Genomic DNA, 14,411 nt, shown 5'->3' with positions numbered 1-14,411 from the left:
ATTCTGTGTCTCCCTCTCTCTCTGCCCCTCTCATGGCTCACACTCTGTCTCTCTCTCTCTCCTTCAAAAATAAATGAACATTAAAGAAAAATATTTTTAATAAAAAAAAAAGGAAATAGAGGCACCTGTGTGACTCAGTTGGTTAAGGGTTCCCCTGTTGATTTTGGCTCAGGTCATGATCTCACAGATGGTAGGTTCAAGCCCCACATTGGGCTCTGCACTGACAAAGCACAGCTTGCTTGGGATTCTCTCTCTCCCTCCCACTCTGCTTCTCATCCACTTGCGTACATGTGCATGAGTGCGCTCTCTCTCAAAAAAAATAAACTTAAAAAAAAAAAGCAAATGAACTTCTAGCAAGGCCAATTAAGAAACAAAGAAAAGAGATACAAATGATATTAGAAATGAAAGAGAGGGAGCCTGGGTGGCTCAGTCATTTAAGTCTCATTTGGCTCAAGTCATGATCTCCTGGTTTGTGGGTTCAAGCCCCATATTGAGCTTTCTGCTATCAGCACAGGGTCCGCTTCAGGTCTTCTATCCGGCCTCTCTCTGGCCCTCCCCTGCTTACATGCATGCATGCACTCTCTCTCTCTCAAAAATAAATAAACATTTTAAAAAATGAAAAAGAGGACATTAATGCAGATGCTGAACAGACTAACCAGATAATAAAAAGATATTAGGAACCAAGAAAATAAATTTGAAAAGTTACATTAAATAAATTCCTAGAAAAATATCACTTAAAAATTTCAATCAAAAGCAAATTCTTCTCTAAACTGTTCAAAAGATTTATTGCAATGCTGATCCCAACAGGATTTTTGTGAAACTTGACAAACTTATTCTGAAATTTATATTCAAAAGCAAAGTCCAAAAAACCCCAACATACTCTTTAAGAACTTTTAAAAGAGATTTACCACTTATTATCTTATTATAAAGCTATTACAATTAAGACAGTGTGGTATAAACACAGAGTGCATAAACTAACCAATGAAACTTAATAAAGAGCCTGGGTGGTTCAATTGGTTATATGTCCAAATTTGGCTCAGCTCATGATCTCGCTGTCCATGAGTTCCAGCCCTGCATCGGACTCTGTGCTGACAGCTCAGAGCCTGGAGCCTGCTTCAGATTCTGTGTCTCCCTCTCTCTCTGCCCCCCCCCCCCACCCCCATTCATGCTCTGTCTCTCTCTCAAAAATAAACATTAAAAATAAATTTAAAATAAATAAAAATAAAAAAATAAAGAGTCCAGACACAGATTCATACAGATACTGAATCTTCAGACATATATCTTGATACATGGCAGAGGTAGCAATGCTGGTAAATGGAGAATAAATTTTTCAATAAATTGTGTTGAGATAATATCCACTGGATAAAAAATGAGATTGGATCATATGAAGCAATTCTTTATGGGTAAAAAGTTTTGAAAGGCAAAACTTTAAAATGTTAAAAAGAAATATAGAAATCTATATTATAACTTCCAATAGGGAAGGGTTTCAGAAACAAGACACAAAGAGTCTTAGCATTAGAGCATTATCAGGTGCCTGGGTGGCTCAGTCATTTAAGCATCCAATTCTTGATTTTGGCTCGGTCATGATCTCACAGTTTGTGAGTTTGAGCCACAAATCAGGCTCTGCACTGACAGCACAGAGCTTGCTTGGGATTCTCTCTCTCCCTCTCTCTCTGCCCCTCCCCTGCTCTCTCTCTCTTTCTCTCTCTCTCTCAAAATAAAGAAATTTAAAAAATAAAATAAAATAAAAATAAAGAAATTAATTAAAAAAAAAGAACTTCAGTTATCAAAAGACACCATAAAAACTGAAAGAAGATATTTGCAAGTCAAACAGTTAATAAAGGATTAATGTCCTATGTCCAGAATAAAGAACTCATGATTTATTGAGAAAAAATAAACCAGCAAAATAAAAGAGCAAAAGACATAAACAGGTAAGCCCTGAATAAGAAATGTAGTCCACGGGTGCCTGGGTGGCTCTGGGTTAATTAAGCATCTGACTTCGACTGAGGTCATGATCTCACAGTTCATGGGTTCGAGCCCTGTGTTGGGCTCTGTGCTGGCAGTTCAGAGCCTGGAGCCTACTTCAGGTTCTGTGTCTCCCTCTCTCTCTGCCCCTTCCCCCACTCATGCTCTGTCTCTCTCTCTTTCTCAAAAATAAATAAACATTAAAAAAACAAAAAACAAAAATAATTTTTAAAAATGTAGTCCATAAATATAAAAAGTACTCGGCCTTATTAGTAATTAGGAAAATACAAATTAAAATCACACAGAAATACCACTTCACACCCTCTAAACTAACAAAAATAAAGTCAATAAATAGGAGTCATTGGTTTCAGGGAATTCTAGCAAAAGTATAAAGGGTATAACCATTTTGAAAAACAATTCAACTTGCCATAGTGTCTTAGTTTTCTACCGCCACCTGTATGGGTTGAACTGTGTTCTCCCAAAAAAGTTGAAATCCTAATCCTCAGTATCTCATAAGGTGACTTTATTTGGAAATAAGGTCTGCACAGAGGTCCTTAGGGTTAGGCCCTAATCATGTATGACTGGGTTCCTTACAAAAAGGGGAAATTGGGACACAAAGACAGGCACAGAGAGAAAATGAAGCAACACAGAGAAAGTGCCATGTGAAAGATGAAGGTCAAGATAGGGGGGATGCATCTACAATCCCAAAACTGCCTAACAATGCCAGCAAGCCACCAGAAGCTGCGAGGCAGGCTCTCCCTCTGAGGTCTTGCAAAGGAACCAACCTTGATCTTGGATTTCTAGGCTCCAGAACTGAAACAATGGATTTGTGGCTCAAGCCACCCAGTTTGCGGTACTTTGTTTCAGCAACCTATACAAACTGCTGCAAAGTAATACATTCCTGTAACAACTAAAACCTCAATGGTATAAAACAACACAAATGTATTATCTCACACCTCTATGGGTCAGGCTGGTCTGACTGAGCTAAAATCAAGGTGTTGGCAGGGCTTCATTTCATTCAGGGAACTCTAAGAAAAGTCCATTTCCTTGTCTTTTCCAGCTTTGAGAGGCTGCCTGCTCTCCTTGACTGCTGACCTTCTCCTATTTCAAAGTCAAAGGTGGATTAAGTGAGTCTTCCTCACCCTGTATTACTCCAACCGTACAGCCACTGTCACATCTCTTCGGTCACTGTGATCTCTTCTGCCTCCCTCTTCCACTTTTTTAAGGACCCCTGCAATTCCATGGAACCACTCAGACAATCCTGGTTGATCTTCCCATTTCAAGGCCCTTAACTTAATCTCACCTGCAAAGTCCCCTTTGCCACATAAAGTAACAAATTCACAAATTCCAGGAGTTAGAACAGGCACATGTTCAGGGTGCCATTATTCTGCCTAGTAAAATTGAATAGGAGCCTATCTTGCAACTTAGCAGTTCTTCCTCTAGATGCACATATGCACCAGAAGACGTTTATAAGAATTTTCATAGCAGCATTGTATATAATAGCAAAAACTGAAAACTACCCAAGGGTCCACAAACAGTGGAATGGATAAGTAAATTTTACTATGCCCATATGAGATTAAAATACTATAAAGCACTCAAAAATTAACTACAACTATCCAAATCAACATGGATGAATCTCAGAAATCATCAGAAAAAAAAAGTTATAGAAGAATTAATACAGCATGATTCTATTTACTTAAAGTTCAGATGTAGGCAATACAACATATTATTTACTTAGGAATACATTCATGGGGATTATAATAGTAAAGCTAAGTAAGGGAATGAATACTGTGTGTGTGTGTGTGTGTGTGTGTGTGTGTGTGTGTGTGTGTGTGTATGAATAGATGTGTTGCCTCTGAGGCAGGGAAAAGGAGATACAAAATAGGTTACACAGGGAACTTCGAAGAAAATGAGTGGTGAGTACATGACTTTTGTTTGTTTTATTTTCTTCTTTAAACCATACCAAAATATACATATATATAGTCTTTCACGTATGGCATTTCTCATTTACAAATTTAAGTGCTGAGTAAATAAATGTAAGAAACCCTGGATGCAAGTTGTCTGAAATCTAGGGAACAAGTAGTCAATGTCCTCTAAGGGATGGCGGAGGGATAAAGATCTCTATCTTATAAAGATAAAGATACCTGCTAGTTATCAATATTGGAGGGAAAACTCTAGGTTGCAAAAGAAAAAGACAGCGGGAAATACACTCCTGTGCCCAAGTTTTAGGAACAAGCTTCCAACAATCACTTAAACAAACACAGATCAACTTGTATATAATAAGGTGAACAATGTTACAAACTGTCAGAAAGACTCAGACAGAACTCAGCTCTCTTAAAGTTTTGCTTGGCTAACATAGGAGTTCAGTTTGTTTTGTTTAAACTGAGAGCCCTCAGGCAAGTAGGCAATAGTCAGTTCACTTCCATTCTTCTCACCCTCCCCTCCTTTCTCAACATGTAACATAAATGCATTATGTGGCTGGCCTCTGAAGGCACTTGAGTTTGAGACCAGCTGCATCCTACAAGTCACCCTGGAACAACCACATCAGGTATCAAGTGTGTCTTCAAGGTCAACACAGAGGCTTTGCTATCTCTCACTCCTATCTCTCTCCCGCCACTCCCCACCCCACCCACCTCTTTTAACCAAGGGCGTCTTTTACCACATAATTGGAGACAGCTGGCAAAACTATGAATTCAGGCACTCTTTATGGAAAATATAGAGGGACTAGCAGTCCAGACCTAGACTCAAGTCCTTGTGTCCCAATATTTCACAGCATAACCTGGAGACGATATTATCTCCCCGGAGTTGAATTTCTTTCCTTTCTATAAAATGATATTTCAGGGTTACCTGGGTGGCTCAGTCAGTTAAGTGTCTGACTCTTGATTTTGGCTCACAGTTGGTGAGATTTTGCCTGGAATCAGGCTCAGCACTGACAACACGAAGCCTGCTTGGGATTCTCACTCTCCCTCTCTCTCTCTGCCCCTCCCCCACTCTTCTGAAGGCTCATACTCTCAAAATAAACTTGAAAAAAATGATATTTCAATTAGATAAATTCTAAATCTCTTCTATCTTCTATAGCTATACAAATATACTCATGTTCAAATAAACTTGTTCAGCAAGTATAGTCTGTTCTTGTTTTGGCTAGGGGTATAGGAAAGAAGTAAAATGTGCTAGGGAAATGGGCTGACACAGTAATTGGGAATAAGGAAGGAGAATAAGAAGGGCCTGCCTGAGGAGGATAAAAAGTCAGAGGACAATGAAAACAAACTTCATACAGGTTTACTCATGGTTGACCCTATTTACCTTTCACTCAGTGTGGAAAAACATAAACTATGGAGATGTTACTATTTCATATGATATAATGAAAATATTCTATCTCAGGTCATGACTGCTTCGCATGATTTATTTTTATACATGGCCATCTCTGCTATAATGGAGCTTTGTCCTCTGCTTATACATTAATTTGAGTATCACTGTACTTTCTAAAGATTCTTAATCCTATCTGTTCCTTAAAGGAAATTTTAACCAGTGTGAATGATAGAAGCAGAAGAAAAAAGTCCACAAGTCAATAACAATAAGCAGTCCTCAAACAGCCAGAGCCAAGGATGGATGTGAGGAAGGGGTGTTCGTTCAGTAAGTCCCACGTGGCTTTTTAAAAAACAAAACAAACAAAAGGCTAAAAGCAGATTATAAAGGACTTTGTAGGCAAGGGTCAAGAGCATGAACTCTATCCTGTGAACAATAAAAAGTCTAAGAGATTTTTAAGAGTGAGTGATTTGATTAAATCTGTGATTTCTGAAAGATAATTCAGATGGCAGAGGACATATTTACAAAATAGAGCATAAAATCATTACATAGGTTGATATTTTACTACAAAATATTAACATGAAATGAGAATAAAACGCTCACTCATTAAAACCGTAAAGTAAAGTTCACAAATACTACAGTATGAGTAAAGAAATTCATACTGGGGTTTGCCTTGCAAATTCCTTAAGGGGGTAAATAATCACTTAAACTTTAAAGTCTTTTTTAAAGGCCTACCTACTACATGTGTATATCTCTTTCATATAAAATTAACACTTTAAATAATATTTATGGGCTTTAAGGCCACAGAATTTTTAAATATTTACCTAACCATTTAGAAAGCACTTAGCATTTTAGGTATAGAAAAATATCTCACACAGTAACTTACACCTTTCAAAACCTCCTATTTACCTAGTCTATCACACACCATATCATCTGGTTGAGAAGCTGAAAACTACATTGTAGAATAAACAATTAAAATGGCATAGATATGTAGTTTGTTATACTCTGGTCAATGCCTCTATGTAGACAACTGATTTTTTTTTTTTCTTTTAGCTTCCTATTAGTTTCAGCTGACTGCTGGCAAATGCACCACAAACCGAGTGCTTCTTTCCATTAACCCAAGAGAGGACACAGTCAGCAGTAACTAGATTTAAACTTTAAATCTCTAAATGCTTTGCTAAAAACAACAAAAACCCTTAGCTAAGAAATGACACATACACAGCATTTACATCAAGTACTACCAGTCTAATTACGAAAATCAAGTGCCTTACAAACATATGCCATTAATTTTCAACATCGTATCTAATATCCCAAAAGTTAAAAATTATTTTAAATACACTCCGACGCAATTAAAAGCATTTATATGAGTTTTCAATTGTTTTTCAAAGATGTTCATAAAAACATTTAAGTTCTTGAAGAAATCAAAGTATAATTTTGTTATCAATCCAAAAATGAATCCACATATACTTTTTTAAAGTGCTCTATTCAAAAAGTAGAATATCTGTTCATCTTTTCCAATTAGAAAACATAGCTTATTAGTATCAACATTCAACATTTAAGTAAAACTTCAAGAACTACTAATTTGTGACATTTTAGTTATACTTTTATTTATACCTTACTAAAAGAAATGGATTCTAGAACTGAACGGTACTATAGAATTAATCTACTGGGATCCCCTAACTTGACAGGATACTGAGACTCACTCACTTACTTGTCCAAGATCACACAGTAGAACCACGACTTAACCCTTGACTCTCTGCCTATGAATTCAGGACATTTCCCCCTGTAACAAGTTCTACCCAAAATCTTTTTTGCCTTCCTTCACTTTCTGAAACAAAAAGGCGACTTCACAATTGTCACATACAAAGTTCACCACTTTGAAAATCAGAAACATCTCTTGGTCTTTTACTTCCGTGAAAGTACTAATTTCTCCTTAACTTCTTTAACCTAATAAACATGCAAACAAAAGCCACAGACCCACTGTTAGACTTCAGGAATTTAGCATAAGTAAAAATGAATGTTAATTATAATCTTTGCGAAGTTAAAAATATCTAGTAATTTGTAGTAATGCCAAAATAGTACTACTTTATGACACTGAATGTTAAATAGCCACGTATAAACCCTTGAGCTAACATCATATATTTAAGACCCCAAAAATGGTTTCTACTCATGTGAATACGGGTTTTCTGAAATAAGAAAATATGCCCTTTTTAAAAGTGAAATTGTGTTTTCCTCTAATACAAATAGTAAAGGAAGCAACCTAGCAATAACAACACCACTGCACCTAGCTGAAGACTGAAAAAGGTTACTGTTGGTAAAAGAGGACCACACTAGGATTAAGATGACCAGAGATCTTCAATTTACAAGAAAACAGCCATAACTGGCTATACCAACAGATTACAATTAAAATACATTACAGTGCAATACTGTTAAGTACAGGAAAATTGTTTACAAACATGATGAGGCTGCTAAAACACTTTTCTGGTATGAAAAAAATGCAACCTATTCACATATAGTCAAGCCAACTGCCATTCTAGCCTGTGAAAAGAGCTGAAATGACTTTGCTCTGCAGCTTTTCTCCCAACAGTGTTTCTCCTGACACACATCTTTCTAAGCATTGTCTAGACAGCATCGCTGGCTGTAAACTTAGAAAACAAAAGGCATAACACTTTTTGAACAATTCTTTCTAGCATGTGGCCCAGTAAGTACAGACCACAAAAGCGGCCTCTGAGAGAACACTTTTCAAGAAAGCAAAGTGTGGTCTCATTGGAACCTTTCAGATCAGTGTTAAACATAAAATCAATGTAGTAGCTTGAAGACTATTAAAGAGAGAGCATCGGACGTAGTAAGAACAAGAAACTTCTGTTTCAAATACACTGGGTCCCAGTGTAAAACATAGCACTGGTCAAAAAGCCTGAAAACCAATGGTGTAGACTCCTACTCTCCTACTTAAAACCTCTACGCTCCTCTTTCTAGCTGCTTAGAAAACAGCATTGAAAACTGAAACGTGTAGGTTCAAGTCCCAGCACTGCCACTTAACTGGATGTGGGAAGTAGTTGGGTAACTTCTATAAGCCTCAATTTACTCATCTCTAAATTGAAGTTGTCATCCACCATACAGAGCTTTTGTGAGGATTTGAGAAAATATATGTAATATTTTGCACCTAGCAAATGTTCAATGAATAGCAACTATATTTGCTGATTTCTTGGTGACATAGGACAAGATTTCTCCAAACTACATAAAGAGCAACTTTTCCCTGAGGATGATTTCAATTCCTTAAAACAAAACAAAACAAAACAAAAAAAACATGTAAACCTAGAGGGGGGAGAAATGGAAATACTTCTGGCATCTTTCCAGACATTACTAAGTTTAAAGGTTAAATTGTTACAACACTCTCCTAATTATGCAACAAATACCCATGGACAGGAGTTAGCCTTGTAAAAGATTATGATGGGCTATACTACTGAAACTGGGAGAGGTGGGGAAGAATCCCTTAAAAATTATTCCCAACTATCTTTTCATCTACACTAACAAGCCTCAGTTCCACAGCTCATCCCTGTTCATTAGGGATCTCGAATAGGATCTCGAATTCGTCCTCTCGATTATCAAGAATGAAACCGCACTGATTAAAATTTATACACACACGCGCACGCGCGCGCGCACACACACACGTGTATTCAATCTAATTGCTATATGTTATCATTGGAGAGATACCACCATTATACCAGCAACAGGCAAACAGCACCAAAAAGACATAACTCAGTGTGTGCCAAAGTGGCGAGTCGTCGATCTATTAAACCGCAAATAACTCACCTCATTCCTCTGAGAACTCTGAGAACAAAGTCTTTAAAAGTTGCAATACGATCAGTCTGAGATTTCATTTCTATTCCAAGATAAAAGGTACTTCTGCACGTTTACAAAGCTTCCTGTAATTTAGCATTTCTTTCCAGAACAAACCTGCCCCCCCACCCCCACCCCCGGAAACCCTGGAAGCTAACGTGCTTTCGAGAACGCTAATTCAAATTGGGAATCGAAGCGATAAAACCGCACTCGCTTCCTTCCCAAGCCGTGCTTTCTGGTACCATACCTGTTCGCGGGAAATGCAAGGCAACGAAGGTCTCCTGAACATCTTGGAACTGCCGGAGTAACCGGCCGAAGTTTCTCCGAACGACACGCAGCTGGACCTCCTGCGGGGTCTGATCACAGGCACTTTGTCCTCGGCGGTACTGGCCAAGCGAGGGTGATGAGGGGCTTCCCTGATCTGGAAGAAGTGATCCAAGCCCAGGGCCAGCAGGCAGCCGGCGTCCCCGACCAGGCAGGCGAGCAGCGGCCTGAGGGCGGCGGGCAGCGACCCGAGCCCGGTGAAGGAGACCCACCAGACGAAGCTGGAGAAGAGCAGCACCAGGATGCCGTGCCGGAGCCTGGCCGGGTGCGCGAGCGTCAGCAAGCCCACGCAGCTCAGCGCCGAGAACAACCTGCCCGCCACCGCGGGGGGCGTGTGCTGGGCCGCGGCGGGGGGCCCCCAAGCCCAAGTCCACGCCTGCCACGCCAAGAAGTCCCCCAGGTAACAGCAGGCTGGCAGCGCCAGCAGCCACCAGGCGCCGCCGCCGCCGCCGCTCCGGCCCGGCCCGGGGCCCCGCTTGCTCCGGGTCAGGAAGCAGGTGAGGAAGAAGAAGGCACAGGCGATGCTGAACAGGGGGCTGAGGCTGTGCGAGCACACGCTCAGCACGGTCCGCAGCCGGGCGGCCCCGGCAGCCCAGCTCCCGGGCCCCGAGCCGAGCAGCAGGGCGAGGACAAAGGCGGCCAGGGCGCCCAGCGAGAGGCGCGCCCGGGCGGAGGGGGAGCCGCGGCGCGGCTGCTGGGGGGAGGCCGGCGGCGGCAGCAGCAGCTCCACGTTGCAGAAGCGGCAGAGGTGGAAGAAGAAGCCACGCGGAGGGTCCTGCCGCAGGGGGCTCACGCAGCTCTTCACGTAGCCGTTCCTCAGACTCTCGGGGGGCGGGCCGGCCCCGTCCGGCGCCTGCGGGCACCGCATGGCTTTGGCGTCTCGCTCGTCCCTCCTCATGGCCGGGACCCGGGCTGGCCGCGGGGCTCGGCACGCCCCTCTCGGACCGCGGCGGCCGCTCGCGCTCCCTCAGCACCCCCGGCCCCGCGCTCCGGGCGCCCCCCCGGCTCGGCAGCGCGTCAGGGTTGCGCCCGCCGCCGCGGCCCGGGATCCCCGCCGCGCGGGCGTTGGAGCGGCGGGGTCCGCGACATGCTGGCGGAGGAGAGGGGCGGAAGGGGCTGCTCCCGGGACCGCTGCGGCCGCCCCCTCCGCGTCCCTCGGGCACCGCTCGGGACTGGAGACTCGGCGTCGCCTCCCAGCTCCCGCGGGCTGCAACAGTTACCTCCCGGCCCCAGCCTGGTCCGTTGGGCGCGCGAGCGGCGGCGGGCGGGCTGGCGCTCCTCCCCCGTGCCTGCCCCGGGCCGGCGCGCGCCCCGCCCGCCGCTCGCGCGCGCCCGCGCCCCGTCCAGTCGCTGTCGCGGACGCGAGCCGGGGATCCCGCGGACTGAGCGCGCCGGGACCGGGGAGAGCGCGGCCGGGGCCACCCGGAGACCGACCCGGGCTGGCAGAGGCGGGCGGGGTCTTCTCCGGGTGGGAGGGGGCAAGCCCGCTATCCTGGGACCCCAGGCGCGCGGGTTCCCTTTGGGGCTAAGTCACAGACACGCACCCAGGCTCGGACAGGTCACCACTGGGGTTTGGGGGAAAGAGGGCGTTTGCGGTCCCCAAGGGCAGTGCCTACTTGGGAAACCGAGTTGTGGGGAGTGGGGGGAGCCGGACCCGCCTCTCACCTCATCCAGGTTCAGGGTGGGCCCCTTGGACTGCCCGAACTGTGCCACCCGGTAAGGTCCAGCCACCGCCAGGGGCATGGTGAAGGATCCCTGACCGTGTGGCTGGGTCTGCCCTCAACAGCAACGCGGAATCTTGAACCACTCAGTAGGCCCGGAATATTCACGGTGGTCTTAGGAAGGAGCGTGCACTTGGGAGTGCTCCCCCAGAGCATCCATCTGAGTAGATGCTATTGAGCTATTGAGCTTCCTCAAGAACCGTCTTCACAGGCAAGGAACTAACGTCCCATCCTCGGCTTCCTACCCTTGCCATACATACTCATTAGTTCATGTCTGAATCTCCCTAAACAAGCGTAGAAAATCTGCTGTCACACAGCTTTTTCCACGTTGGAGCCTTTTTCACTGTAACGGCGTGTTCTAGAGAGGAGGGATGGGAGGATTCGGAGTCCTCTCCAAGACCAGTGCCCAGTTTGGATCGGTTGGCCACAAAAGAAGCAAAATAAGATGCTATCTGTGAATTACTGGTGAAACTAGCAACATGGAAACACTGACTTGAAAGTGACAAGAACTTTGCTGTACCAAAGGGACTGCTCTGGAATCTAACCAATCATAACTGCCTTAGAGAGTGAACTGTGTTTCCCTCCACCCAAACTCTCCCTTCAACCTCATGACAGGCCTGCATTTCTCAAAGAGCTAATTCCACATTTTTCCAGGGAGATGAGAAACCTTACTGTGTGGTAAATCCCACAAACAGGCCCATTTTTCACCAATTAATCTCTGCCCACAGCCATGACCTAAAACAGACCATTTTCGTATATGGCCATAGTTCACATACATAGCAAAAATCCTGAGAAATTAGCACAAGCATTTGACTCAGAGGAAAAAAAGACCAGAATTTCCCCTTCCGTTTCTGTCTCTTGAACAAAAGAAGAAATATTTAATAGAGTTTTCAAATCGATTACTCAAATGCTTTCCTTAAAAGACCAAAATCAGGGGCGCCTGGGTGGCTCGGTCAGTTGAGCGTCGGACTTTGGCTCAGGTCATGATCTCACGGTCCGTGAGTTCAAGGTCCGTGAGTTCGAGCCCCGTGAGTTCGAGCCCCGCGTCGGGCTCTGTGCTGACAGCTCAGAGCCTGGAGCCTGTTTCCGATTCTGTGTCTCCCTCTCTCTCAGCCCCTCCCCTGTTCATGCTCTGTCTCTCTCTGTCTCAAAAATAAATAAACGTTAAAAAAAAAAAAAATTAAAAGGCCAAAATCCATGGTGTCTCTTTTTTCCACCATCACAATGGAAATTTTTGTTTTTAAGTATCCTCACAACACAGCTCAACAAATACTTTTAAATGATATGCACAGAACTCATCATTACCAAAGTAGGAAACTGAGTGGATGCATTTGAGCTTTTACAGAAGAGCATGGCAAAGCTACCAATGGCATCCCTGAAATGCCCATTATAAATTCTCGTAAGAAATAATAAACCGATTTGAAAATTAGAACAAATTCAGATTAAAGTTGTTGTTTTAAAACCTTGGGTAGTAATCTGAGGTGGGATAGGCGTGGAAATATTAATGGCCTAGAAATCCTTTTCATAGTTTGTAATCCTGACCCAGCCATTCATGCCCTGGCAGTAAGCAAGTCACGTAACATTTCCAGTCCAGTCCTCATTCTTCTCAATTGTAAAATTGCCAAAAGTTCATTTTGAAGACCTTTCAAGTTCCTTCCGGTCTTGGGGCGCCTGGGTGGCTCAGTCAGTTGAGCCCCAGACTTCAGCTCAGGTCATGATCTCACGGTTCGTGGATTCTAGCCCTGCTTCCTTGGTCTCTGGGCTGACAGCTTGGAGCCTGGAGCCTGCTTCCGATTCTGTGTCTCCTTCTTTCTGCCCCTCCCCCACTCTTTAAAACAAACAAACAAACAAAAAAGTCCCTTCCGGTCTCAAAAAGTTTAATATCCGTATGACAAAAATATGTAGGCATCGTTAGGATCCATGTTTCAGATTGCCAAGAGCAACCTTTAAATTATTCGTACCATCAAACTAAAGCAAACTCTCAATGTTGACAAATCAAAATAAAAGGCTTTGTATCAAAGAACTATTATCTGGCAAATAAAATTCAAAATACTCTTCATGCTTTCCGGTTCTTTCACCTTTTTTCAGCTGTCTACCCAAGTCTTTATAAGGCTGACAGCCCAAGTCTTTCAATAACCTATATTTGGTCTGCATACTTCTAAACACCAACCCAGCACCTGACAGGATTCTAAAATAAAATGTAAGGACGTAACCAAAGACCATCAGTTTACTTAACTAAAATTACGCACAAAAAGAATGAGCTTGCTATGTTTATAGCAACTCCCTTCTCTGTTTACAGTCCATGTCAAAGATTATTAGTAAGGCACATTTCTTAGAGTTCAGATTATTTAATTATTCTTTTGCCAGATATAAACAACCAATAGAATTACTTAGCTCTTGTCTTTAGGTTCAGGAATGTATGACCGTTATCTGTTGTGAAAAAAAAAAAAAAAAAAGACCTAAAGTCAACGTCACAACATACCTTTGACTTTTCTCAGTACTCTACCCCACCCTTATTTTACCTAACTTTGCCTGTGCTCACATCTAGACCCCATGATCTCCTCCACCAGAATCATTCTCCCAGTTTGATGATCCTATGACATGGGATCCTAGTGCTTACCACCCAGCTCCCCAGCTGTCCTGGTGCAATGCAACCCCATATGTATTCCTCTATTCTAAATGGGGTCCTTGCTCTCAAGTTCCAGACACCCTGTTTTCCCAGGTTCCCCAGTTTGTAGGATGAGAATTTCGTTCTCCATTTTAGGTACCGACACCAGTAAGTTGATAGTGCCTCCAATTAACTATGGGAAAGCTAAAACCCTGTTTAGGTCTTTCCAATCTCAGAGCCAAAAACTCAGTTCCTAAACACTAGTCCACTATTCTAGTAGCTAAGTATCCCCCTTGACAGACCTTCTAGATGCTGCTGCTTACCCACTTGTCTAACCTTATAGGCAGCACGACTTTTACTTCCTCAATTCTCCTGTATACCATTTAATCTCTCTCCCATATTGAATGTATGTCCCATCACTGGGCTCAGCGCAGTGATTAGAACACCTACCTCTTCATCTGGGACCCCTGGTGCTCACCATTGCTGCACTGGAAATTGCCTTCTCTATGAATTACCTTGCTCTCTCCTTAACCTTCATCTTCAGAGAAGCAAAATAACAATTGAGCCTCCTGTTAGGTCTCAGCTCCTCCTCCCCAACTGTCCTATCTTCTGATAAAGTGCAACTACCTGGCCTTATAACTTGTGCT

The 14,411-nt window shown here is 43.3% G+C and overlaps 1 protein-coding gene across 1 annotated transcript in view; it reads right to left on the bottom strand.

Moving 5' to 3' along the window:
* Positions 1-10,413, bottom strand: part of PDE3B (phosphodiesterase 3B) — a 174,558-nt gene extending 164,145 nt beyond the window's left edge. Inside the window, exon 1 of the mRNA XM_042904668.1 lies at positions 9,359-10,413. Coding sequence (XP_042760602.1) covers positions 9,359-10,333 — 975 coding nt within the window. The 5' untranslated portion in view covers positions 10,334-10,413. The remainder of the gene's footprint in view (positions 1-9,358) is intronic.
* Positions 10,414-14,411: the final 3,998 nt, after the last annotated feature.

This window comes from Panthera leo, chromosome D1 (assembly GCF_018350215.1).
Source record: "Panthera leo isolate Ple1 chromosome D1, P.leo_Ple1_pat1.1, whole genome shotgun sequence".
Taxonomy (NCBI): Eukaryota; Metazoa; Chordata; class Mammalia; order Carnivora; family Felidae; genus Panthera; species Panthera leo.
Note: the sequence above shows the minus strand (reverse complement) of the source record. Positions and strands in the feature narration are given on the sequence as shown.